Below are 26,255 nucleotides of genomic sequence, written 5' to 3' on the forward strand. Positions count from 1 at the left end.
ATTGGCGTCTCAGTTGCATGGTTCATTGCACACTGGGTCTTCAATGTTTTTCTTTACCACAGAGACAAACTGGCTGCAAGGTGTAATAAAGGTTTTGGTCAATTGTGATTTTTATTTAAAAAATAGTTGTATCCCAATTTAGTATGGTGTGTCGCAACATTATGTTGTAATAATGATATGACATTAGAAAAATGACAACATGACACATCAAATGCAAGGAAGTATCTTGAATTAGTGTTTTCCTTAACAGTATGACAGAGATGGTGATCAGTGTAATCACAATTTCCAATTTACAACAGATAGACTAATTCATTCAATGAGATTTATTTTTCCTCAGAATCAATCAGTAAATCAATTAATTTATCAGTGGATGTTCACAATGTCCTAAACACCAATGAGCTAGGAGTGGAACTTGTTCCAATTTCTAACCAATTTCTAACTCCCCTTCTAAACAGCGCTTAACATCATCTTATATATGAGGTGAGAAGCTTCACTTGCTGCCTTTCCCTTTTCTCTGATCTTTCACTGGGCTGTCCATGATGTAAGTGGAAAGTTACAGAGGGATGGATAGTTGACTCTGTTTTCATTAACTGTCCTTGGGTGCTCGTCACTCCATTTCACAGATATAACAATGAGATCTCATGTGTACACAGACTGACTCTTGGACCAGCAGACACTCAAGGACCAACCATCTTCAAACTGACAGCTTTTTTACTCATTGCTTTTCGTCTTACTACACTATATTTTCTTCATATTTTACAGGCATGTGGTGGCAGCTGTTGTGGTTGCATGGTATATAAAAAATGAAGAAGTTGTGCATTTAATTTCTAAACAAAAAAGTTTGGATAGGTCCCCTCATATTATTCAAAATACTCCTGGTTCTCCCTGCAACCCGGCAGATGACAAAGTAAATGATCAACAAAGTGTGTAGATTCTTCATTAAACAGTACACTTAATTTGTGATAAGACTGGAGTTAGAAATTGGTACAAGTTCCACTCCTAGCTCATTGGTGTTTCGGACATTGTGAACATTTGAGTAAAAAGAAAGACACAATTTAAGTGATAAAAGATAAAACAAGATCTCTTGACTTCAGGTGGGTGTTTCTGTTGGCTGTGGGATTAAATGTGTCCTCACTTCCTATATCCTGTTTGTAAAGTAAGTGAGTTTAGGGGTTTTGTGGTAATGTAACTTTTCACTCCACTCCAAGATTATTTAGGAGTTCAACAGCAGCATATCACTGGTCTGACATCAATGGGTTATTTGTAGTCTTAGGTGTCCATCTAGTGGCAAAAGATATCATTTCAAAGTATCACTGGGCTGCAGGAGTGTCAGCAGAGATGCAGTGGGGCTGACTCTTTTGATATTTTGAGTGGCATCGTGTCTTCAATGGAAGTAAATTTACCTCAATGATTAAAGTTTTTGGATATGAAATAATTTACCACATCTGTAACACAGAATATTAGACAGAGTGTCTCTTACTTCCAACAGCATGATAATTATTTTACTGTTTTGCCCTCATAGATGAGGTGAAGCGTCTGGTGGACCAGTGTAACCTCAGCAATCTGGACCTGAATGTTGACAAAACAAAGACGATAACTGATGACTTCAGGAGGAAGCAGCCCACTCGCGCTCTGTACGTAGAGCACCAAACTCCTGTGGGTGCACATCACCAACGACCTGACCTGGTCCCAGTTCTGTGGTATGAGAACTGTAATGTCTCAGACCAGAGATCCCTCTTCCAGGACGGACAAACATGCAATAGATGTCACATGCACAGAAAAGAACAACAAAGCATAGGTTACAAATTGCATTGACAGAATGTCTGATTCAAAATATAATATATATATAAAGTGTGATCCAGGAGACGACTGAGCAGCACGAGGCGTCGCCAAGTGATGCCGGACCCACACGACCTCCTGTTCACCTGGTGACCTGGAAGAGGGCAGGAAACACAAGATAATTAGTAGCAGACACGAGTGAATAGGCATAAAAATGTACAGAAATACAGATATAAGGTGGTAGCGAAACAGAGGAGAGCAATGATCCAGTGGAGCCCAGGGTGTGATTTTCCAGATCCAACAGTATGTGGACAGCAGGAGCCAGGAGAGGTAGATGGTCCCAGGGACCCGTGGTCCATCAGAAGGGAGCCTGAATGAAAAGAGAGGACGAGGAGGAGGAGAAAGGGGAGGAGGAAGCTATAGAGAGTGAGATCTCAATGGAGATATTGTCAAAAGTGTTTAGAGCTGAGACTAACTGAGAACCAGCACAAGGACGTTTTATAATAAACTTTGACGAGGAAGCCTGGGATGATGAGTTCATTTTCTATCTAAGAAATCATTTCCATTAAAGAGTGCACAGCTCATGGACTGTGGTTTTTGAGAAAGTTCAGCCACAGTGCTGAAGAGAGATCTAGTGCTGTCTTATTATTGTTTATTAGGCCGGCGGAATGAGCTGTCTTAGCAGTATGAAGAGCACACTTGTAATTAAGTGCACTATCACGCCATGTGAAATAAAACATGTCCAATTTAGATTTTCGCCATGCATGTTCCATTTTTCTGCAGGCTTGCTTGAGATCTCGGGTCTCATCAGTAAACCAGGGAGTAGCTTTCTTTGGTTGTTTTTTCACTGAGCGTCGCCATGATTGCCAGGCTGATATGACGAGAAGTAAAAACATTCATGTCATCCGTACAGGGAGAGGCTAATGATGCTTCAAATAGGGCAGAGGAGATGGAAGCGACATTCAGGGCTGACACATCTAATCCATGGCAAATGATCAAATCCAGAGTATCACCACTGGAATGAGTAGGTTCATGAAAAAGCTGAATAAAGCTAGAAATATCGAGAAGTCCAGAAAAAGCCAGTTCCCTGGACAAGGCCGTTACTACTTGAGGAAGGTGGTTATAAAACCAGAGCCTCAAACAAAGCAAATCTAATATCCTGGTTGCAGCTTAAACTGAAAATAGATTTGTAGATTAGAGCAACACCTCCCTCCTGTTTAGAGGCCCGAGCAACATGGGCGTAGTTAAGGTCAGGAGGAGAGGCTTCATTCAATGGCAGAAAGAAATTAGGTTTCAGACATGTTTCACATAGCAGTGGAGACCTAGGCTATAGGATGCCACGCGAAATGATACTTCTGTATCACAGTAGTCTGCATTACTGAAGGTACTATATATGTTGAGAATAACCTAAATGTGATTCTTCCTTTGCCTGTAATGCAGCTGCATGTCATTGTTTGCCCAATCTGTGGTCTGATTACAAGTAACAAGTAATAATGTCATAATCCTCTACAAGCTATCAAGTCACTTGGCAAACTGCTAAGCTGAACAGAGTAACATCAGAGTTAAACGATAAAAACTGCTGAATTAGCCTGAAAGTTGCTAAGAGAGAGTCATGAATGCACAAGCTGAACTACTGTACATTTGAATAGTTTTTTTTAAAAAATTATATAACATATGTATTACTTACCATTATTTGTCTCCAGTTGTCTGTCTGAAAATGATGTCTGGCTCACTTTGACTCCTCTTGAACCCTTGGCTGAGGTGGCTTCATTTTCCTTACCTATGAAAATGTTTCAAGGAAAACAAGAAACTGAAACTTACAGATGTAAAATTAAATGTCAATGTTACTGTGGCAATTCCCATAAATAACAAAACAGACAAATATGTCTCACAATAGAGCACACATCATTGTGTTAATTACAATATATATATTTATCAAAAAGTGCTAAATTACTTGAAATATTAAGTTAGAAATAAAATTGTTATTGTCAATACTAACATACCAAAGACCACAGGGTCCAAAGTGTTCAGTCTTCCCTTTAAATGTCACACACAAACCAATAATCACAGTGTCAACAGCAGATCATTTAACCGACAGTATCTCAGGTCAAAGACTACTGTGATACAGACTGTGCTCTGATTTTAAGAAGTAGATGTATGAACTAACTGAACAGCCTGCTTAACACATCAAAACATTTCACCATGAAGGAGACTAAGGTTTCAATCAAAACCTAAAATTATATCATTAGATGTGAGTGTTGAGGTTCATGAATTTAGTAGAGGCAGACCAACCTAAAAACATGTTACTGAATCAGGAGAAGGTGTCAGAGTGACAGGATGCAGTAACCACAGTAACTTGCACACACACCTTCCGTGCGCACAGCATGGGACCAGCAACATGTGAACAAATTATATAAAATACAACAGCAAATTTCCAGCATTTGTGTGATGATTGAGTGAGTCCCTGCTGAGACTGCAGCCTGGGACAGAACATATTTAGCTCCTCCAGGAGGTGCAGACAAATTTTATGTTTGAAAAAATTAACACAGAGCAAATCGATTTCAGTAAATACGCCAGTACTGTTACATTTTCAAGCAAAACAGCCTTTGATAAGACTTGAAAATAATATAGTGTAAAGACGAAGTATGATTCATTAAAAAGCACTGTTTCCCCTACCATTCATAAAAAGATAAGCATTTTATTAGTGGAATGTAACATACGGTATAACATTATCTGACTATATTATTTAATTGTTGGTCCACCTAAAGCCCAAGCAGAAGAACCAGTCAGGGGACAAAGCCTGCACGGTCCGAAATTAACAAGAGCCAAGCATTATATGCGAGAAAATCTGTTGAATAACGCCAAAGTGTAGATAATAAAAACTGTGTTTTGGTGTCATTTATAAGCTCCTATTCGAATCTCTCCTATGCTGTCTGTGTCCGAGTTTCACAGCTCACATAAGCCCCTGAGCTTCATGTTGCCTTCATGTGCACATCAGTTTTACCACAATACAGTTTTCAGATTTTATGAAGACTGACCTGTGTCGAACTGACCTGTGTCTGGTTGTGCTAACACTGCGTAATGTTGCAGCTCCCTCACAGTTCCTGTTAGCCTTGTGTTAGCTTCACATCAGCTATGCTAATGTACCGTCTGGCTAGCATGCTCCCTTCACTCACCGCTGAACCACGCAGTTATACTCATTAACCACAATCACATTTTCATCTCCAACACACCACTTGCAAACAGCCAGACAGAAGGAAAAAAAAAAAGCTTACCTCGATTACTGCATAATTCAGTTTGCATTTTTGGTGATGAATCCTTTTTTTTTTTAGGTTTTTCTCCTCCGTTTGAGTCTCTCCATGACGTGCAGCTGGACAGCATAGTCTTGCTGCAGGCAGAAGTTTCACCTTGATACTTGGGCTCATGGAGAGCTCTGATTGGCTGAATCTTAATAGGCACATTCCAGAAGTGGGGGGAGGGGTGGGAGAAGCATGAGCAGAGCATGCCCTTTTCTCTTGCTCAGTAAAAAAGAGTTGCCTGAAAGCTGGAGAAGGATTTAGATTTTTCTCTGATTTTGAATAAATATCATAAAATGTAATCAAAATTTCCCAAAACCAGATAAAGTTGCCCAGCACAAAATAGACCCAAATATTTATCCCAGAAGAATGAATTTTTTAACTTTATTTTATTTTATTTTTTAAATATCAGTAATCAATAATACTGGGCTTTTTTCATTTCACCAAAGCTGAGCAAAACAGGAAAAATCTTGTTCTAATCAAGCAGCATCCAATAGCGATTCAATTTCCATAGAGCCCCATGTTAAAATGCCCAACTTCAAAGTAGAAATAAATATATTTACAGCCTAGTACAAAAAATGTTTTTGGTTTCTAGAATGCAAATTCTTTTATAACTCACTCATTGAAATTATATTACGGCTGAATATTAAGGTTCTGAATAATTAGGAGCGTCGCAGTTTCACCAAGCCAACGCTAACCAGGAATACTCATCAGTGTTTTAGTGGTGTCAGTGCTTTTTGGATAATTTTTCCTGCAAATATCAACATCAAAGTTCACCACCCATGCCCTTCAACAAAGTCTCAAGCTTTGAGCAACTTTTGACCTCTTATGTTTGCACATTCCACAGAAACGTAGCCCTCATTTTGCTGAACGCAACAGTGCCCTGGGTGTCCTTCTTACTTGAGTGGTTCAGGAGTTTTGGAGGTAAAAGTTTTCATGGTTCACTTTGCATGATGACCTCCTGACCTCAAACATAAAGGCCCATAACTAGGGAAATGAAGGGGCTAGGGACATGGATCAGACTGGTCTTGAAAACCCTCCAGGAGCTCTACAAACATTTGTCAGAACCAGGTCTGTAGCCCAGTGTTTTAGGGCCAAGCTCCAGTTTGAGTTAGGGGGTTAGGATTACTGCTTGTCCACTACACTCAAATCAAGCTCTCCACAATCTCAGCAGTAATTATTGATGCACATGAAGTTGAGGGTGGAGTAGTGGACTGTGCTGTGTGTGCTGGAAGTATTAATGACCAGTTCTCTGTTTTTTTCAGCTGTACATAGCTGTCCATACATCATTGTGTGAAGTGGGCAATGGAAATTTTGATAGCTTAAAGAGTTATCGTCACTGAGGAGTGAAAGTATAGCAGTGTGTCACCAGAACATTTAAAACAGGTTGTGATGGGTGAGGGACAGAGGGATTCCGTCTCCAAATGACTTGAAGATCATAGACTTGATCTCCAACAACAATGAGATGGCACACAGAGATGAGGTGCATAACCTGACAATTTGGTGTTCCACCAGTTATCTAATCTTGCACAACAAGAAGACAAAGGAGATTATATTGGACTTCAGGAGGAAGTGGAAAAATCATAATCCAATTTTAATCAATGGTGAAATCAGTGGAGAGTGTCTCCAGTTTTCAATTTCTGGGGGTGAACAGTACTGAAGAGCTCTCTGGGCCTGTCATACATTTACTGTCATTGGGAAGGCACAACATCATCTCTTCTTGAGGAAATTGAGGAGTCAGTTGTGTCATTTGTTAGCAACAAAGTTATTTTCATGTAAAGCTCAATCTCTTAGGGGCAGTGTCCACCCATTTTGCCATGCCTGTGCCTGAAACCCATATTAAATGAAAATTTCTTCAGTCATCAAATTTTGTGCCAAGTTTCATGAGCTGTCAAGCATCTTTAGTCCCTCCCAAAAGCCACTTACTTTGAGGTGAAAAGAAAAAAAGAAAGAAAGAAAGAAAGAAAGAAAGAAAGAAAGAAAGATGGAAGGAAATATAATCAGAGCAATTTCAAGAGGGTCCATGCACTTTCAGTGCTCAGGCCCTAGTAAGTTCAATAAATATATGTAAGCACAACATAACAGAGGACTACATGCTTGGCAGTTGTGGAATAATTTGGGTGCAGTACCAGAAAATCACCTGTAGTGGGAGCCAGAGAGCAAAACTGTGTGAAAATCAGGAGTGAAAAACGGTTTCTTGCATCAAAATGAGGACTTTTGAGAGAAACAGAGTATAGCATGTTTACAACCTTAGGAAGTGATTTCAGTGAAAACAAAGTGAGGACCGGCCAAAATGTCCTCACTTCCCAAAAATGTCCTCACTTTGTTGGTTAAAAACTCATTTTGGTCCTCACTATGTAGCAAGTACAAGGACACACACACACACACACACACACACACACACCAGAAATGCCTCACTTGTAGTCACTCTGCATCTCAGAGAAGAGCTCTGAGAACTCTCTGCTGATTTCCTCTCTGACTCGTGCCTCCAAGAGCAGGTTCTCCGCCCGCTCCTTCTTCAGCTGTATCTGCAGCTGTTTCAACAGCACCGCCTGGCTCTGAGGAACGGGACAAACGGTAACACACAACGATATAAAGAGTTTTCAATTTAAAACAAAAAAACCCCAGTTAAATGTGTAAATCTATGTTCTTATGAACAGGCGAAGAGAAATGTGGCACCAGAAAGAAACATACACATTCAAAGACAATGAAAACATGAAGCTCAACACTACACCTAAGCAGTAAGATGGAGACAAGCACTCACTGCTCAGATATGCTTTTTAATCAGAGGGACAAGTGCTTCTAAAATAAGGAACTGTATAAAATCAAGTCTGGTAAAAACAGAAAAGCTTCTAAAGGTATGCAGAGTCATTTATTTTACCACGTGACAATCTAACTTTCTCCTTTAGATGTATTTATCATCTCTCAGCCTGCTCTTGTCTCCCGGATGTTACACCAATAACCTTGAACTCTCTGCAAGTTTTTAATATGTGAAATCAACATGAAAGGGACGGACCTGGTGTGTTTGATCATCATTTTCATCGCCGTCGTCTTTGTTGTCAGTCTGATCCATTGTACTCTCCATCAGGCTGTGTTCTTCCTCGTGCTCATCATCATCATCATCCTCCTGGACAAACGATATTAAAAATAACACAATGACGTTACCTGGTTATAAGTTTGTTTAAAAGAAAAAAAAAAATGTCCTGAGGAAGTAGCTGCCTCCACTCCACCTGTACATCCTCTAGGCTGGTATCCCAGCCAATCAGGGAGCTCCTCTTGCTGCTGCCATGAGCCTTCCTCTCAGCATTGCTACTGATAAAGGATACCTCACTGGTGGACCTCTGTGGCATGATGGGAACAATCCTGGTGGACAGAACCACAACCTGGGAATAGAAAAAAAGTGTAAAAAAAGGATGCAAATCGATCATATAACCATCAATACTGCAGATTGGAGTAATGGAACGACTAATTTTCCTCATTAACGTTTTCAGGTTCCAACACCTTGTAACATCAGTAACACCAACTACCATGGCAACACTCACACACAGTTTTTTTTCTAAATTAGAGTCGACTATAGGCTCGTAATTTGTTTTTAACCAACAACGTTACTTTGCTTGATGTCTCTGTGGACGTGCTGCATCACTGATTGCTCCAAGTCTTAAATAAAGGTTTGAATGAATGAATCAGCAGCTAGAAGCTACAGCAAAATTTGAAAAAGTGTCTGCACCTTTTGTGCCACAGCAGAGAACTTGAGGACGTTGAGAGTCTCGTCATACATGGAGGCACACTGGTTGATGTTGACGATCATACAGGCTTTACCTCGACCGCAGAAAAAGCCCTGCAGGTAGTGGGTCAGCTTGCTTTCTCTGAAGGGCACATGCTGAAGCAGCCTGAGAGGGGGAACAGGAAAAAAGCTCAGTTGGCAATGTTATATGTGGATTCTAGGAATGTCAGTTTTGGGTCATTTTGCTTTCAGTCTCCCGGCATCTAAAAAAAAACTGGTAACTAACTTTTTATTTTCATAAACAATTCACGATTCACTGTTTGTGCTGCTACACAAAATCTCTTCTGAAGCGTCTAAAGCTGCACTACTGCTTTTTTTTGGCCACTCGGGTGTAAACAAACTAAATAAGATGAAAGATCAAATCAGCTGAAGAGAGACAGCGAGAATGACGGAGGGGTAATGATCTCACTTGGCTTGCTGATTGTGTCTTAGTGCGTTGATGCATTTTCCTAGGATGAGCAGTGAGGTGTTTATGTTTCCAGCTTCTTTCAGACGCTCTCCTTTATTCAGGGTCTTGGCGCATCGCTCAGAGCCAGCCAGGTCACACAGACTCAACCTGACGACAAACACATATCCACATAAAGGACAGAAGAGAACTCTTGCACAAAAAATAGATGCTGTACATTTGTGTTCAGCACTTCATGGTTCACCAAACTTATTCACCAATTCAAGATATTATTTGCTACACAGGCACACCTTTTCACTGCCTTGTTTTTATAAACACACAGCCCATGCCTAAATCAAAAAGAGTCACTCACTCGCTGACTGTGTGGACCCTTGGAGTCGCAATGTCCTCAATCCTCAATATGCGAATGGAGAAAATACTGTGGCTGCAGAAAGAGTGAGAAAAGTAGAATGTCAACAGACTCTTACATGTGAGAGGAAAATCACCAGAAGAACTAAGCACGAAAACAAGATAAAGTGCATACAACACCAGAGCTGCAGTCTGGGACATTTGCTTCCTATCAACTTTCTATTAATAGAGTGACAATAAAGACTTGCCTACAGAAAAATCAGATAAATAATCTTCTATAATTATTTGGGGGGGTTCAATATATTGATGTTTCACAAACTCACACCTACATGTGAACAGGTGGCATTTGTGGGGCTGAAACAAACAACACAGGGAAGCTGACGTGGTAAAGATAACCAAGTTTTTCGCCAAGGGTTAGCATATTCGACAAATTAACTCAACATAATAAACCTTCCATGTGTTAATCTGTAGATGCTGCCGACTGTTGTCCTCACCTCCTGCTAGAGAGCTGGTTGAGCCGGGTGCAGGAGAAGCTCTGGTTCCTCTTGCCCAGCTTCATCACCTTGTAAGCCTCTTCTGCACTATTCACCTGAACCCAACGCAGATCTAAATACAAATGCAAAAAAAGGATTCATTATAACCTCTTTCCCTTTTTGGTATCTTTATACAAAACAACATCAAGATTCCAAAGTAAGAGCCCCACCTATAATTAGTGCATTGATAAACTGATTCCACTTCAAACGTGAACTGCAAGAAATGTCACGAATTTTCGAACGAAAAAGAATTTACTTTTACTTATTTATTATTATTATTTTTTTTAATGTAGAGGGTTCATTCAGAAAGTAAAGTACACCTATAATCAGTGTGTTGAAAGACTTCACCAGTTTTTCAGAAGGGGTCATTTGTAAGAAATGGCCAGGATGTGAAAGTAGCTCCAAAACTGCAGAGGGCAGCAAAACCTAACCAAGGCGACCTGCCGTTCTCTGCCGCTCTCTGCACATTTTGCTATAGATATTTCTGACTGCAATGACAAGCTGCCGTTAGCTGTGGAGAAATAAATCATTAAGCACTATCCAATTTCAAAAAAGGTCAAAAACGTCTGTATTTTAAATCTACTTATAAAAACAAAACTCAAACACCCGACATTCAGGAGAAAAAGTTAATGCTGTCATATTTTAATATTTTCAATGTTTTAATGAGGTGTTAAATTTTGCATACCGAAAAAAGGCAGAAAATTGCAGAAGCCATTTAGCACACACACTACTAATCCAATAAGTCTAGTATTAGCTTAAAACTTCTGTCAAGTATCGTGGTATTTGCCCCAAGCCCTACTCACCTTTGACAAACCCGTTGCCCTTGACATCCTGTGACAGGCGCAGTGCAGTCCTCCTCAAGGCCCCGCTGGGTAAAACCTCCAGGAGGTCATGAATGTTTTCATTGTAGATTTCACAGAAAGAAACCCAAACAGAGAACTTGGTGTGCGTTTCCACCTCAAGGCTGATTTTGTCCTCTGTCGCAACAGTCGTGCCGAGCATGGAAGCATCTGCAACAGAGGCAAAAACCAAAAAATAAACCGGTAAATCAGATTTGCAGCTGCAGCCCAAAAAGTAACAGGCTAAAACATGTCGAGAGATAATAAATTAAAAAAGGAAATCTTGCCTTCGAGGAGCGTCTTATTGGTGGAGTTCAACAGGCTGGCACTGCTCTTCTCACTCTACAATGCAAAGAGCAAAGATGAAAATGTTAAATCCCCATCAAAAGGAACTTACAATGATAAGACACACTTAAACCACTAACAGGTGAAGTAATCTTCATCGATCATCTCATTACAATCGAATGTTTTGTTTTGAAACCATGGGTCCCTGCACACATGGATGGATGGATCTCGACACACAGAACCTACCCGAACCACCACTGTAGACAACGTACACCCCGATGGCAGTTCATGAATGTCTCAAGCATACAAGTTACCTCTTTCAGTTGCCCGAAGAGGTTTCTCTTGAACAACACCTCCTCTGCTTGCTGCTCCCTGGAGAGCCTGGTGAACTCTTGGCACCGGTGAGGTTTGATGCTCATCCCAGTGAAAATCTGTTCATCAATACTGCTGAAAATAACATCAATAGACCGAGGCAGGATACCAGCATCCGCATCTGGACCTGAAGCAACAAGAGGATATTGCTTGATTGTGTAAAATTCGGGCAACTTTCATAATCCTAAAAATGCTCACGACAGAAATATGTCACTCTGATACTAGAATGCCTTATTCTGAGAGCACCAGGCAGGTTGTCAGCTCCATGTGAAGTGGCTGAAGTGTGTTAAACTTGTGTCATTAAGGGGGAGGTGGTAACAAGCTGCAGGGAACTGCTGATCAAGAATTTTCTTGCTTGTAAGAAGCACCTCCTCTTACGATTTTAAACTATGGCATGTCATTTTTATTCTATTTTCTTGTTTTACTGAATTTAGCAGTCATTTTTAACACATCTTAAAAAAGCAGCACTATCTAAATGCATGAGAGTGAAACAGACCTAGGAATGTGAAGGTCTTTCCAGCGTTGGTGACTCCGTACGTGAAAACCAAAGAGTTCCCCCCTTCAAGGACATCTTTCACCAAATCCTTAACTGTGCCTTGAAAGAGCTCTCTCTGTGTGGTCTCAGGACCATACACCTATTGAGGTTACAAGAAAAGCTCATCAAAGTGGGATACTCAAATGGATGGTACTGTATACGATTGATAATTTATGAATAATATATTTTTGTTTCATTAAAATACAATAAGCAAATATCAGGACTCAGAAATGAAGACCAAGCTTTCTGTGGCCAGAGGAGGTAAAGTTTTCAGGCTCTTACTGGGAAACCAGAAATTACCGACCTGAGAGAACTGAAAGCGCTGTCCAGTCTGTGGAAGGGATTTGTCGGAGCTAAGCCTCGCTGAGAGAGACAAACTGGGAGGCTTCAGCAGAACTGTGTCAGGAGGCTCAAGGGTAACACAGCCCTGTCGAAAAGAGTAAAACAAATGTTTTTTTTTAAAGTATGAATTTTCTATGTTGACATGTATGCCTAAAGTCTTTTTCTGAATTGGGGATTAAGTATTTTATTTGTAGTTGATACCTGCGACTCTCCAGTATCGCTCTCTGCTGAGGTGAAGGGTCGGATGCGGAGGAAGACCTGGAGGTGTTCTCTCTCCTCAGTGCTGGAAATCTGCACAGCATCAGTGTTTCATGAAAAAACAGCAAGATAATAGAGAAGGACACATTACTTTTTGGCATTACTGACCAAAAACCCCTTTCAAGAGGGTTAACTTATGCAAACATATTTCCAGGTTTGAGGATTCATTCCTGCAGCACTCTCCAAGTACTATGCCTGTGTCAATTTTCTCTAATAATAACATGCAAGTGTTTTGGTCTGCCATTTTGTTTTCTGCCCATTTATATCATCATCATCATCATCATCATTATCATCATCATCGATGTTGGAAGTCAGAATGCGACAGCTTCTTTTAACTGCACAAAACTTTTTTGGTTGAAAAAGAAGAGGTGCTTCGACTTGTCTGACTTTGGTATCTAAATCATAATAATAATGCATCATACAATTGGAATTCATGAATGGAATTGTCCATAAATGCACAATTTCCTTTAATAAATCCCAAATTCAGTTCAGCTCTCTTATAAATGGTTCTTCATAGTGAGTCACAGCCACAACCGACAGTCTGGGCATCTACAATCAGGCTTTAATTAACCACCTCACCATCTGTGTCACCAGTTTCTCCAGTCTCCAAAATGTTCATACACATGAGTTAACGCTTCTGTAGATGTTTTTTAAAAGATCCCAATTTAGGCTGAGAAGGTGGCAAGCTTTATAAGTGAGGTTCCTGGACTGTGGACACAGCCTGCAAGAGTGATCTCACATCTAAATAATAAAGATGCTTTGTAAATTTAAATCTTACTTTCTGTTTTTTGTTCTTTACTTCTCAAACTGTGTGAGATGAAATCCTTGGGTCAGGCTCACTACTTCAGTCCAACCAGTACCTTACTGCAGTGGTGGATAATGTTGCTCCTCCGCTCATTCAAAGCATCCCTCCTAGAAAGTACTTCCTAAATCCCTGATCATCATACTCAAACAGCTGTTTAGGTGTTGCTTTAAAAATGTGTGGCCCCAATTCACTTAACCATAAGGCATCAACATTTTACAACTCAATTTTTTTAACTAGAAGTATATGTGACAGTAATCTGGCAGAGAGACCTTGACTGGAAAGAAGGCAAAGGGAAATTTATTCAGAATAAAATTTTACACCGCTACTATTGGACACCAACTAGGCTTTTCAGGACAGGACTACTAAGAACCAAACCAAACCATTTTGGAATAACACGCTGGGATTTTTTAGGGGCATGAACGGGAGTATCCCAGCCAATATGTCTTTTGGGAGAAAAAACAGAATCATCAAACCTGACAAAAAGTGTATTTTCAGTTCAAATGCTTGCGATAGCCTCTGCTGCCAGAAATATATTAAGACACTGAAAATCACCCATACACCCAACAGTACAGGAGTGGAAACTTCTACTGAGCGAGACAGCATCATATGAGCAAAGGACCTGGGACACTGGGGATTTGGGATTACTTTATGGTCCATCTGACTTCTAATTAGTAGCCTGATGAGACTGTAATCAGATTTTCATACTATATTTGTTTATGTCTTTTATAAATATTTTAAATTATTACAATTGACTGTTTCTACTGTCCATTTGTTTGCTCAGCCTGTAAATTTTTCCCAATTTTCACATTTCTTGTGACCAGGATAACCCATGCTTTGATTGAAAAGTCATTTTACTATCTCATCTTCTCTTATTTGATTTCTGTAAGATGTGAGCTGTTGTTTGTCATATTTACAAATAAAAATCTGAATGACAAAAAATGTATGGCCACTTTATAATGCATTAAAAGACATCACTGTATTAGCATGTTAGAGTTTAACGCTGGCCATTGTCACCTGTATGGTGATAGCTTTGTCATTAATGGGTAAAAGTATCGCTAGCATCACAATGAATTGACCTGTCGTCCCCAGGTTTACCTGAGAGACTGGTGAAGTGCTGAGATCTGATGAAAGTCCTCTCTTCAAACTGTCAGCCTGTTCCTCTACCTGTTCCCGTCTGTCAGCCTTGTAGCTCAGGCCCGATTCCATCATCCTGCAGCAAACAAGGACACACGTTAACCGTTTGTTTATTGACCCATGGACGGTAACTTTCCTCACAAGTTATTCACCAAGCAGCTCTTAAATCAGGCTTGAATGCCCGCAGCGATTCAACTGAACGGGCTCAAATGTTCAGTTTGACGTGGGTGTTACTATTGAGCTCAAGCTAGCTGTTCGGACGTTGCTGTAAACAAATTAGGCCGTCTTAATGTTTATTGGCATACAGTTTAATCATTCATTGTTGTGTTTACTAACTAACCGAACGTCTCTTAGCAAAGGCTAGCTCACAAGCTAGTTAGCTGTCCGGCTGGAAACTTTAAGCCGACCTGCAGACGCACCTGCCGACTGATTATCGTAACATACGACATGTCCGTTAGCTTTTTATAAAAACAAAATCACTCAATAATGACGCTGCACTTGGCATATTACTCAACAAAAACACGTACCTGGTAGTTATTTTGGGGACATTAGACCCTGAAAGTACAGAATATCCTGTGTGCTAACGCTAATTGACGTTGAGCTAACACAACAACATAACCGCGGTCTGAGTTTGAAACGGACCAATCGGATTCAAGCGACAGCTGCGCATGCGTTCTTCTGTTCTGTTTTTTTTTTTTTTTTTTTTTTTTTAAAACGCTTGTAGAGCAAATATCCAAATATCCATCATGTTTGTGAAGCGTAAACTGTGCTCATACAGCAAAATACAAAATGACTGCTACTGGTCAGAGTTTAACCTCCTATGTGAATTTTTAACATTTTTTTAGGATGTATTACTCACTTTCATATCGCCTGTCCAAGGCTGTATGAAAGTTGCGTGGGTAGTTTAAATGTTGCGTTGGTAATTTCTTGCACCAGCTTTAAGGTTTCTCGATGGGGAATTGTTTTAATGAGATTAATGAACCTGTTATCACAGGAAAACAAAAGGTCTTTCTCCCTTATTCTCATGCATACAGAGCATACAGCTGTATCTGTTTGTACTTGCTTGCTAATCATCATGCAAACACAACAATTCCTGAGAAATTCTCTTATCCTGTCTATTGTTGCAAGACAACAATATTCCACTCAGAGGTGTTTATAGTGATGCTTTGCAGTTTTCCAGGCAACTTCAAGGATACAGCATTTAAATACAAATTCTGAGAAAATTTAGATCACAAGCAAAGAGAAACTATCTTAATAAAAAAGGAATATTGCTTCTCCAGAACCAGGGTTTAAAAACCAATAAAACATCACAGAATACAGTGTTGAGTGTTGAAGTTATATATAAATGAGAGTAACTTCAACTATCTAGTGATCTAATGATCTAATTAACTGAACCGGCCAACTGAAGCCAGCATTTTTCACCAGAGGGCATCCATGTTCCTTCCAGCTGGAGGAGACTGTTGTTTTTCCTGTTTCTCCTCTGAAATATCATCCCTCCTTTTATAAATACTCAGTCAGTCTATCACTCAGACACTCAGACATCCTTCAGTGAGGGAACCAGTCAACCAGTCCACCATGGCCATCAACATCCCAGGACTGATAGCAATGGTGGTTTTCTACCTCCTGGTCCTTGGGACCGGCATCTGGGCTTCTTTTAAGTCCAAAAGGGAACAGAAGAAAAGTGCAGCCTCTGGAGTGGAGATGACCCTGCTGGGAAACCGGAACATAAACTGGGTGGTGGGGATGTTCACACTGACAGGTGAGGAGAGCACAGCTGGCAAAACTGGGAAGGAAACTGTGTGATTGTGTTTCTAAAACTCTCAGAATGTCATTGGAGCTCGTTATATTGTAGGTGTTGCAAAAAGGACACAAACAGTTTCCACTTCACGATAAGATGTTTGTTTTTACACAGAAAGGCTATTAGAGGAGCAAAGAAGTTCCAGCCAATTCTTAGCAGATAAAATCAAAAGGACTGATTGGTGGACATTTGAACATAATAAGCATTGTGTCCAAGACGAAGCAGATTCAGAGCTTACAGAATGATTCTTTTGATTTCAGAATCATGATAAACTAAGTCGTCAGAACCAAGGACACATTTTCAGAGAAAATGCATAATTAAAATTGTGTAATTTTCTAGAAAATTATGCAGAGGAGGAGGAAATTAATTCCTTCCTACACTGAGAAAGCAGTGCTGTCTCCTTGTCCTTTCACTTTATTGATGATGATGAATGATCAGCCTTCCTTTTGTCCTCTGTACAAATTGCTGCTCGTTCTCCTCTAAATTTACTTGCTGTGTTTTCATCCGTCCTGTAGCTACGTGGGTCGGAGGAGGATTCATTGTTGGCACAGTTGAGATGGTGTACACGCCCTCCATGGGACTAACATGGACAATCATGTTGCATCTGGCATACAGCTTGTGTTTTTTAATTGGTAAGAGTTTAAACTTCCATTTGAAAAGATACTGTATTTCTGTCTGTATAATTACACACCTGTAGACTACCTATAACCCTGAAAGTCATATTGTAGGCAACAGTAAAGTTTGACGTACACAAAAGAGATCCAAACACAGACAGAGGAGGCAGCAGGATGACTTCAGGGAGTTATTGATGACATAGATTACATGCAGGTACAAGTCAGCAAACAGGCCGTTTGTTTGCCAAAGTTAACAAAAAAACTTGTACTAATACAAATACTGTCAGCTAAAAACACATCCTATCCCCTCCCCATGGACGCTGCCATTGTTGTGTGTGTGTGTGTTGAGGTTCAAATTAACATGTCAATGTAATGGCAACTGTAAACAGTAAAAACAGGAGGAAGATGAAATGCCAAAAGATTTTACACCCAAAATAAATATTGGTGATGGAAGGTGGACCCAAATGTACGAGAGCAGGCAGGAAGTGCTTTGGATGAAGTTTTAATACAAGGAACCAGCAAACATAAAGGAACATCAGAGAAACAGGAACAGCAAGACAACCTAAACTAAACAGAATCATGGAAACAAGGCAGCAGCTAGATCACAGAAACTCAGCAAAATCACAGAAAAGAAGCAAAAGATCAGAAACTAAGCAAATGACTCGACAATGACTGAACAAAAGACTGAATTCAAATACAAACTAAATAAGCGATGCAATGAGGTGCAGGTAGAGTGACAGGGAAGGTGCTGAGAGGCTGGCAGAAAAGGGGAGGGGCTACTGAGGGAGATGAAGTTCAGGTGAGAGAGAAAGCAGCTACAGGAAGAACTCAGGTAACAGGGCGGAGCTAATCAGGCAGGTGAAGAAAACAAGAAGGGAAACAGAACACTTGAAAAATGTCAAAATATACCACAAATACCTAGAAAACACACATAAAATACACAAATCAAGAAGTCAGAATGACAGGACCATGACAGAATCCTTTAAATTAGATTTCTTAGAAACAGAGCAACTTTTCTTTCAAATCAAACATCAGAAGATACAACAGAGTTGTATTCTTCCAACTTCATTTGTGATATTTTCAAACCTGTTTTTTAACCAATTATATCTTCATCATGGCATCATGAAGTGATCACAACACTTCCACATCCACAAATTTACACTACACTCAAAACTGTTGATTATCCATGTACTAAACTGGCCCTAATAAAGCACATTGATGATACATAGTCCAAATATATACTGCGTTTCAACTCAGCCTGTCTTGAGATAAAGTGATGCATATAAGAATTTACAGCTTCCTTATTGAAGTTCAGGATGTTGTATTATTTTCAGCTTTTCGTCACGTTAAAAGTTTGACAAGAAATGGATACAAAACATTTCCTCTCCCTATTTTAATTTCTGTTTGTACTGTGTTCTGTGCTTTCTCACATCAAGCTGGCTTTGTGTTCGCCAAGCCAATGAGAGAAGCAAACTATGTGACGATGCTGGACCCTTTCCACATCAAGTATGGAAAAGTAGTGGCAGCTGGACTGAGCCTGACTTCAGTTATTGTGGATTTGCTCTTGGTGCCAACAGCATTAATTGGTTTAGGTACAATATATATGAATGTACTTCAAATACACACATTCAGATATGTATAATTAAGTAAAATAAATGTATACATGGATGTAAATTCCTACCTGTACACCTGTGTAGAGATGACCCACTCAGACTGATCTGAAGCAGTAACAGTCACTCACAGACTGGTTATAAAATCTCATGATAGAATGTGTCTGACAGGAGGAGTTATGAGCGTGGTCCTGGATTTGTCCTTTGCTGTGTGCATCTGGATCTCTGCTGCTGTCGCCATCACCTACACACTGCTGGGAGGTCTCTACTCTGTGGCCTACACAGATGTTATACAGCTGGTCCTCATATTCATCAGCCTGGTTGGTTTGCTATATATGCTTTATATATGCTATTTTCATTAGGGGTTTTCACACTGCTATCCCAAGCCCTGCAAACACAGGGCTAACATACTCTACAGCAGGGCCAACAAGACACCTTGAAAATGCGTGTTGATCATTTCCATTTGTATATTTGTCTTTGCAGTGGCTCTGTGTTCCCTTTGTTTTGACGAATCCTGCTGTCTCGGATATCAGCCAGACGCTGATGAACAACACCTTACACTCTCCCTGGATTGGTAAACCAGAGCTGAGAAAGACCTGGATCATGATTGATGAGTTCTTATTCTTTGTAAGAAAAAAACAAATATTACTGTGAACTATGTCAGCTAATACCAAATACAGCATGACTGTAAGTGTCCAAAAGAAATAATTATCATTTGACTGATTTATGGTGATGCCACATTGGTAATTAAATTAACCATCTAACTGTTTTACTTTAAGGCACTGGGGTCTCTGGGATATCAGTGCCTCCACCAGAGGACCTTGTCAGCTGCTTCCACAGCCACAGCGAAGCGCTCATGCTTTCTTGCTGCTTTAATTTATCCTGTACTTGTGATACCTCCCATACTGCTTGGGGCTGCCACCGCATCCACAGGTATAAAAAGCTTCTACATACTGACATAAACTGTCAAGGCTAATGTCTGTATTGTGATCATTGTAAACTGTAAACTGTGTCATTTTTTGAGAATTATTTTATCAGAATGTTTCATTGTTTTCTATTTTTTCTGTTTCCATTGTATTATTCTTCTATCAATAATGTAAAACATGAATGATTTATGATTTACTTTAACAGTCATGAAAGACTGTCCAACCACAAGGTTGTCAACTTAATGGAAGTCACCTTTTCCTCAGCTTGAATGCACTTGAGCATCTCCTGAAATTAATGTAATTGGTGGGAAAGTGAGGCCAGATGCCAAGATACATGGTAGTCTGGGTCCTTAATGTTGGTGTTGGAGACCCACAATCGACCAAAGACCAAGTAAGATGGAGCAGTAATTACCGGCAATCGGCCGTCCTTTTCTGACAAGCCCCATTCAATACATGATGCTGAGACAGATGAGTGTTTGGGTTGAGAGAACACTGACCTCCCTCTACAGCTCAGGGAAGGATTACCACAGCATGGCAAGCATACTGAACCCAGATGGGGTGTTTGCTACAGGCGGCTGGACTCTGAGAGAGAAGGCAGCATAAGCCCATTTCCAGCTCCTGGTCAAGCCATTTGGTTCTGGCCATTGGTATGGGAAGGGTAGGTGCAATAGAGTCTGACCCTGGCTCCAAGCAGAGAAAAAAAAATACCGTCCAAAACACTGACATAAATGGGGGTCCAAGATCAGACACCGTATCACTTGCAAAACCATGCAGGCAAAACACATGGGACAACCTCAGCTACACTGTTTCTGTGGTGGGCAGCTTGGATAGAGGGATAAAATGAACCATCCTGGAGAATCTGTCAACAACAGTGTTACCATTAGAAGGAGGTAGTCCTCTGCTGAAGTCCAGAGGGACTGACCAGGGACAATGCAACGTCAGGAGTGGGTAAAAGAGTCCTGTAGGAGGACCTCACCAGGCTTTGTTCTGGTCAAATACTGAGCAAGCAGCTGCATACTCCTCTACCTCCTTTTTCATAAACCAAGACTAGATGTACTTACTGTCTTATGGTGAACATAGTCTGCTGGACTCAAGGATGATGCGAGAACTCTAAGGTGGGGTCTATCAGATGACCTGGGATTGACTCTGTATGGCTCTCTTTTTAACAACGCAGGAAAGAGGCCGATTATCTGTTGGAGACTTGGAAAGGAGTCACAGTCAAACAGATGAGACAGGATGTCAGGTTTAGTGTTCTTAGAAGAGTAAAAGTGAATAAAATAGAGCGCACCTGGCCTATCTGGTGTTGAGTGGCTTGGCTGCAGATGTAGTTCAAGTTCTTGTGGTCGATCCAAACAAGCTAAGGATACTTGCGCCCTCCAGCCAATTCAAATTCCTCTCTGTAGGGGAAAGTTTCCAAGATATGAAGGCACAGGGGTGAAGTTTCTCATCCTCAGTGGAGTCATGAGGGAGCATTTCCCCAACGCCAACATCCGAGGCAACCACCACCACCACAAACTGCAGGCTTGGGTGTCGAGGTGAATCTTCCTAAAGAACTTTCTATAGAATGAAGCAAACCTGAGAAAACATGGCACTAGCTTTTGACTGGTAGGCATAGGCCAGCTAGCTACAGTGCTAACATTAGCAGGGTCCATCTCAGTGTTGTTAGATGATACCACAAAACACAGGAATGAGACTGAGGAAACATGAGACTCAAACTCTGCTTTCATGAAGAGCTGGTCATCAATGAGGCGCTGCAGACCCTGGTGATCATGCTGAATGTGAGTCTCTCCATCCGGGGAGAAGATGAGGATATAATGCAGCTTGCCTAGACAAACTTCTTCAGCATGTCCCGAGGACTATCACTGCAGATAGACACTTTGGGTATTTGCGTTGTGTGAATAGCAGGTGGTGGTTAAATGATCATCACAGCCCAGTCTGATTTGTCTGTCGTATCACACAGCGCTCACCTCTTGGTATATACAGTAGACTTGGACAGATAACGTGACCATTTTTCAGTCTTTCCTTCTTTTGTGTCCATGTTTCAGACTGGAACCTGACTACCTATGGTTCACCATCTCCATTTGAACGTGGGGAAGCAGCTCTAGCTCTGCCCATCGCCCTGCAACACCTCGCACCATCTGTCATCGCCATTATCGCTATTGGATGTGTGGCCGCTGCTGTGATGTCATCAGCTGACTCTGCTTTGCTTTCTGCAGCTTCTGTCTTCAGCTCCAACATCTACAAGAACATCCTGAGGCCTCAGGTGAGAAAATTCTCTCTTTACACTCTAATGTTTTTCTGTTGCCTCACAACAAAAATATCCCGACTAAACTACTGTTAGCTATTGTGAAGGTGTCATATTCATTTTAAAATGGAAGCAATGGAATGCAGAATAGAATGAATGAAATAAAGTAGCATGATGGAAAACAAGCCAAGAAAGCAGAGATAGAGGTACCTGAAAGCAGGACAGTCTCATTCATGTATTGTTCACCTGTTCTTCTCCCTCTTCTGTTTCCTCTTCAGGCATCAGACAGAGAGATTCAGTGGGTGATCCGAGCTTCTGTGTTGGTCATGGGCTTGGTTAGTACATCACTCACCAGCCTGAAAACCAGCATCCTTTTGTTCTGGTTTGTGGGTGCTGAAGTGGCCTACATCATAATTTTCCCTCAACTGCTCTGCGTCCTCTTCTTCAGCATCTCCAATGGTTACGGGGCTATTATGGGCTTTCTGGTGGGAATACCATTAAGACTGCTCAGTGGAGATCCATCACTAGGGTTACCACCAGTCATACACTTCCCAGGATGCACTCTTGAGGACGGTGTTTATGTCCAGTACTCCCCAGTTAAGACCATCTCCATGCTGTCTGCCGTTGCTGCCATCTTGTTGTTCTCCTATCTGGCTTCTGTGCTCTTCAACAGAGGCATGCTTCCTGAGAAGTGGGATGTGTTCAAAGTCAAAGTCCAGCACTCACCACAACCTCTGACACCAATAGCTGACACCACAGAACATGATGAGAATGAGAAATTGAACAGAAACAACTCTCAGAACGAGGCGTCAGAGCCAATGATTAGCACAAGTTGTTAGTGTTCCTGTGTGTACAGCAGTATCTGTTTTCTGACGGTATAATATAGACCAGCAGATACAAGTAAATATCTCAAAGTCATTCTGGAGAATTATGAAAAACATCAATGTAATAGTTAATACTGTGTTCCACGATGTTGCTCATTCGCTCCAATAAAAGCAAGTCACCATCACATACTGTAGCCCTGAATGAATTGTGTCTTTGTGATTGGCGTCTCAGTTGCATGGTTCATTGCACACTGGGTCTTCAATGTTTTTCTTTACCACAGAGACAAACTGGCTGCAAGGTGTAATAAAGGTTTTAGTCAATTGTGATTTTTATTTAAAAAATAGTTGTATCCCAATTTAGTATGGTGTGTCGCAACATTATGTTGTAATAATGATATGACATTAGAAAAATGACAACATGACATATCAAATTCAAGGAAGTATCTTGAATTAATTTGTGTTTTACTTAACAGTATGACAGAGATGGTGATCAGTGTAATCACAATTTCCAACTTACAACAGATAGACTAATTCATTCAATGAGATTTATTTTTCTTCAGAATCAATCAGTAAATCAATTAATTCATCAGTGGATGTTCACAATGTCCTAAACACCAATGAGCTAGGAGTGGAACTTGTTCCAATTTCTAACCAATTTCTAACTCCCCTTCTAAACAGCGCTTAACATCATCTTATATATGAGGTGAGAAGCTTCACTTGCTGCCTTTCCCTTTTCTCTGATCTTTCACTGGGCTGTCCATGATGTAAGTGGAAAGTTACAGAGGGATGGATAGTTGACTCTGTTTTCATTAACTGTCCTTGGGTGCTCGTCACTCCATTTCACAGATATAACAATGAGATCTCATGTGTACACAGACTGACTCTTGGACCAGCAGACACTCAAGGACCAACCATCTTCAAACTGACAGCTTTTTTACTCATTGCTTTTCGTCTTACTACACTATATTTTCTTCATATTTTACAGGCATGTGGTGGCAGCTGTTGTGGTTGCATGGTATATAAAAAATGAAGAAGTTGTGCATTTAATTTCTAAACAAAAAATTTTGGACAGGCCCCCTCATATTATTCAACATACTCCTGGTTCTCCCTGCAACCCGGCAGATGACAAAGTAAATGATCAACAAAGTGTGTAGATTCTTCATTAAACAGTACACTTAATTTGTGATAAGACTGGAGTTAGAAATTGGTACAAGTTCCACTCCTCGCTCATTGGTGTTTCGGACATTGTGAACATTTGAGTAAAAAGAAAGTCACAATTTAAGTGATAAAAGATAAAACAAGATCTCTTGACTTCAGGTGGGTGTTTCTGTTGGCTGTGGGATTAAATGTGTCCTCACTTCCTATATCCTGTTTGTAAAGTAAGTGAGTTTAGGGGTTTTGTGGTAATGTAACTTTTCACTCCACTCCAAGATTATTTAGGAGTTCAACAGCAGCATATCACTGGTCTGACATCAATGGGTTATTTGTAGTCTTAGGTGTCCATCTAGTGGCAAAAGATATCATTTTAAAGTATCACTGGGCTGCAGGAGTGTCAGCAGAGATGCAGCGGGGCTGACTCTTTTGATATTTTGAGTGGCATCGTGTCTTCAATGGAAGTAAATTTACCTCAATGATTAAAGTTTTTGGATATGAAATAATTTACCACATCTGTAACACAGAATATTAGACAGAGTGTCTCTTACTTCCAACAGCATGATAATTATTTTACTGTTTTGCCCTCATAGATGAGGTGAAGCGTCTGGTGGACCAGTGTAACCTCAGCAATCTGGACCTGAATGTTGACAAAACAAAGACGATAACTGATGACTTCAGGAGGAAGCAGCCCACTCGCGCTCTGTACGTAGAGCACCAAACTCCTGTGGGTGCACATCACCAACGACCTGACCTGGTCCCAGTTCTGTGGTATGAGAACTGTAATGTCTCAGACCAGAGATCCCTCTTCCAGGACGGACAAACATGCAATAGATGTCACATGCACAGAAAAGAACAACAAAGCATAGGTTACAAATTGCATTGACAGAATATCTGATTCAAAATATAATATATATATAAAGTGTGATCCAGGAGACGACTGAGCAGCACGAGGCGTCGCCAAGTGATGCCGGACCCACACGACCTCCTGTTCACCTGGTGACCTGGAAGAGGGCAGGAAACACAAGATAATTAGTAGCAGACACGAGTGAATAGGCATAAAAATGTACAGAAATACAGATATAAGGTGGTAGCGAAACAGAGGAGAGCAATGATCCAGTGGAGCCCAGGGTGTGATTTTCCAGATCCAACAGTATGTGGACAGCAGGAGCCAGGAGAGGTAGATGGTCCCAGGGACCCGTGGTCCATCAGAAGGGAGCCTGAATGAAAAGAGAGGACGAGGAGGAGGAGAAAGGGGAGGAGGAAGCTATAGAGAGTGAGATCTCAATGGAGATATTGTCAAAAGTGTTTAGAGCTGAGACTAACTGAGAACCAGCACAAGGACGTTTTATAATAAACTTTGACGAGGAAGCCTGGGATGATGAGTTCATTTTCTATCTAAGAAATCATTTCCATTAAAGAGTGCACAGCTCATGGACTGTGGTTTTTGAGAAAGTTCAGCCACAGTGCTGAAGAGAGATCTAGTGCTGTGTTATTATTGTTTATTAGGCTGGCGGAATGAGCTGTCTTAGCAGTATTAAGAGCACACTTGTAATTAAGTGCACTATCACGCCATGTGAAATAAAACATGTCCAATTTAGATTTTCGCCATGCATGTTCCATTTTTCTGCAGGCTTGCTTGAGATCTCGGGTCTCATCAGTAAACCAGGGAGTAGCTTTCTTTGGTTGTTTTTTCACTGAGCGTCGCCATGATTGCCAGGCTGATATGACGAGAAGTAAAAACATTCATGTCATCCGTACAGGGAGAGGCTAATGATGCTTCAAATAGGGCAGAGGAGATGGAAGCGACATTCAGGGCTGACACATCTAATCCATGGCAAATGATCAAATCCAGAGTATCACCACTGGAATGAGTAGGTTCATGAAAAAGCTGAATAAAGCTAGAAATATCGAGAAGTCCAGAAAAAGCCAGTTCCCTGGACAAGGCCGTTACTACTTGAGGAAGGTGGTTATAAAACCAGAGCCTCAAACAAAGCAAATCTAATATCCTGGTTGCAGCTTAAACTGAAAATAGATTTGTAGATTAGAGCAACACCTCCCTCCTGTTTAGAGGCCCGAGCAACATGGGCGTAGTTAAGGTCAGGAGGAGAGGCTTCATTCAATGGCAGAAAGAAATTAGGTTTCAGACATGTTTCACATAAGCCAATCATGTCCAGCTTATGCTCAGTAATCAAATCATTAATCAGTAAGGTTTTGGGCTGACAGTTTTAAGCTCATTGGAGCAGTTTCCTGTTACAGGCCAGTCAGTGGAGCTCATGGTAGATAATTTAGGAACTGGAACAAGGAACCTTTTAGTAGTGATATGTTTTGGCTGCAAAATTAAATGATTGTGATTTACACATTTAGAGC

The 26,255-nt window shown here is 40.7% G+C and overlaps 2 protein-coding genes across 2 annotated transcripts; one reads left to right on the forward strand and one right to left on the reverse strand.

Annotated features, from left to right (window-relative positions):
• Positions 1–97: 97 nt before the first annotated feature.
• LOC119033684 (kinesin-like protein KIF20B) lies at positions 98–15,390 on the reverse strand. The gene is made up of 17 exons (XM_037124079.1): positions 15,244–15,390; positions 14,678–14,792; positions 12,721–12,810; positions 12,482–12,604; positions 12,139–12,277; positions 11,585–11,769; positions 11,273–11,327; positions 10,950–11,156; positions 10,108–10,219; positions 9,618–9,689; positions 9,269–9,415; positions 8,803–8,965; positions 8,306–8,458; positions 8,092–8,202; positions 7,494–7,633; positions 3,467–7,000; positions 98–2,149 (listed from the first exon to the last, which is right to left on the reverse strand). Exons 2-16 carry the CDS (start codon positions 14,789–14,791, stop codon positions 6,967–6,969), a joined length of 1,845 nt encoding a protein of 614 aa, XP_036979974.1. The 5' UTR covers position 14,792; positions 15,244–15,390; the 3' UTR covers positions 98–2,149; positions 3,467–6,966.
• A 672-nt stretch (positions 15,391–16,062) lies between these two features.
• LOC119033686 (high-affinity choline transporter 1-like) lies at positions 16,063–22,930 on the forward strand. The gene is made up of 8 exons (XM_037124081.1): positions 16,063–16,475; positions 17,030–17,146; positions 18,565–18,720; positions 18,910–19,058; positions 19,222–19,365; positions 19,518–19,671; positions 21,710–21,927; positions 22,188–22,930. The coding sequence occupies exons 1-8, from the start codon at positions 16,292–16,294 to the stop codon at positions 22,746–22,748; spliced, it is 1,683 nt and encodes a 560-aa protein (XP_036979976.1). The 5' UTR covers positions 16,063–16,291; the 3' UTR covers positions 22,749–22,930.
• The last annotated feature ends 3,325 nt before the right edge of the window (positions 22,931–26,255 follow it).

Source organism: Acanthopagrus latus, chromosome 15, assembly GCF_904848185.1.
Source record: "Acanthopagrus latus isolate v.2019 chromosome 15, fAcaLat1.1, whole genome shotgun sequence".
Lineage (NCBI taxonomy): Eukaryota > Metazoa > Chordata > Actinopteri > Spariformes > Sparidae > Acanthopagrus > Acanthopagrus latus.

Excerpts from the sequence above, each read along its gene's own strand:
- LOC119033684 (XM_037124079.1), bottom strand. The coding sequence starts at position 14,791 with ATGATGGAATCGGGCCTGAGCTACAAGGCTGACAGACGGGAACAGGTA. Across the intron at positions 11,770-12,138 it reads AAAGACCTTCACATTCCTAG|GTCCAGATGCGGATGCTGGT; the intron begins GTCTGTTTCACT and ends TTGTTGCTTCAG. Across the intron at positions 9,690-10,107 it reads AACCAGCTCTCTAGCAGGAG|CCACAGTATTTTCTCCATTC; the intron begins GTGAGGACAACA and ends CTCTTTCTGCAG.
- LOC119033686 (XM_037124081.1), top strand. The coding sequence starts at position 16,292 with ATGGCCATCAACATCCCAGGACTGATAGCAATGGTGGTTTTCTACCTC. Across the intron at positions 16,476-17,029 it reads GGGGATGTTCACACTGACAG|CTACGTGGGTCGGAGGAGGA; the intron begins GTGAGGAGAGCA and ends TCCGTCCTGTAG. Across the intron at positions 21,928-22,187 it reads AGAACATCCTGAGGCCTCAG|GCATCAGACAGAGAGATTCA; the intron begins GTGAGAAAATTC and ends TTTCCTCTTCAG.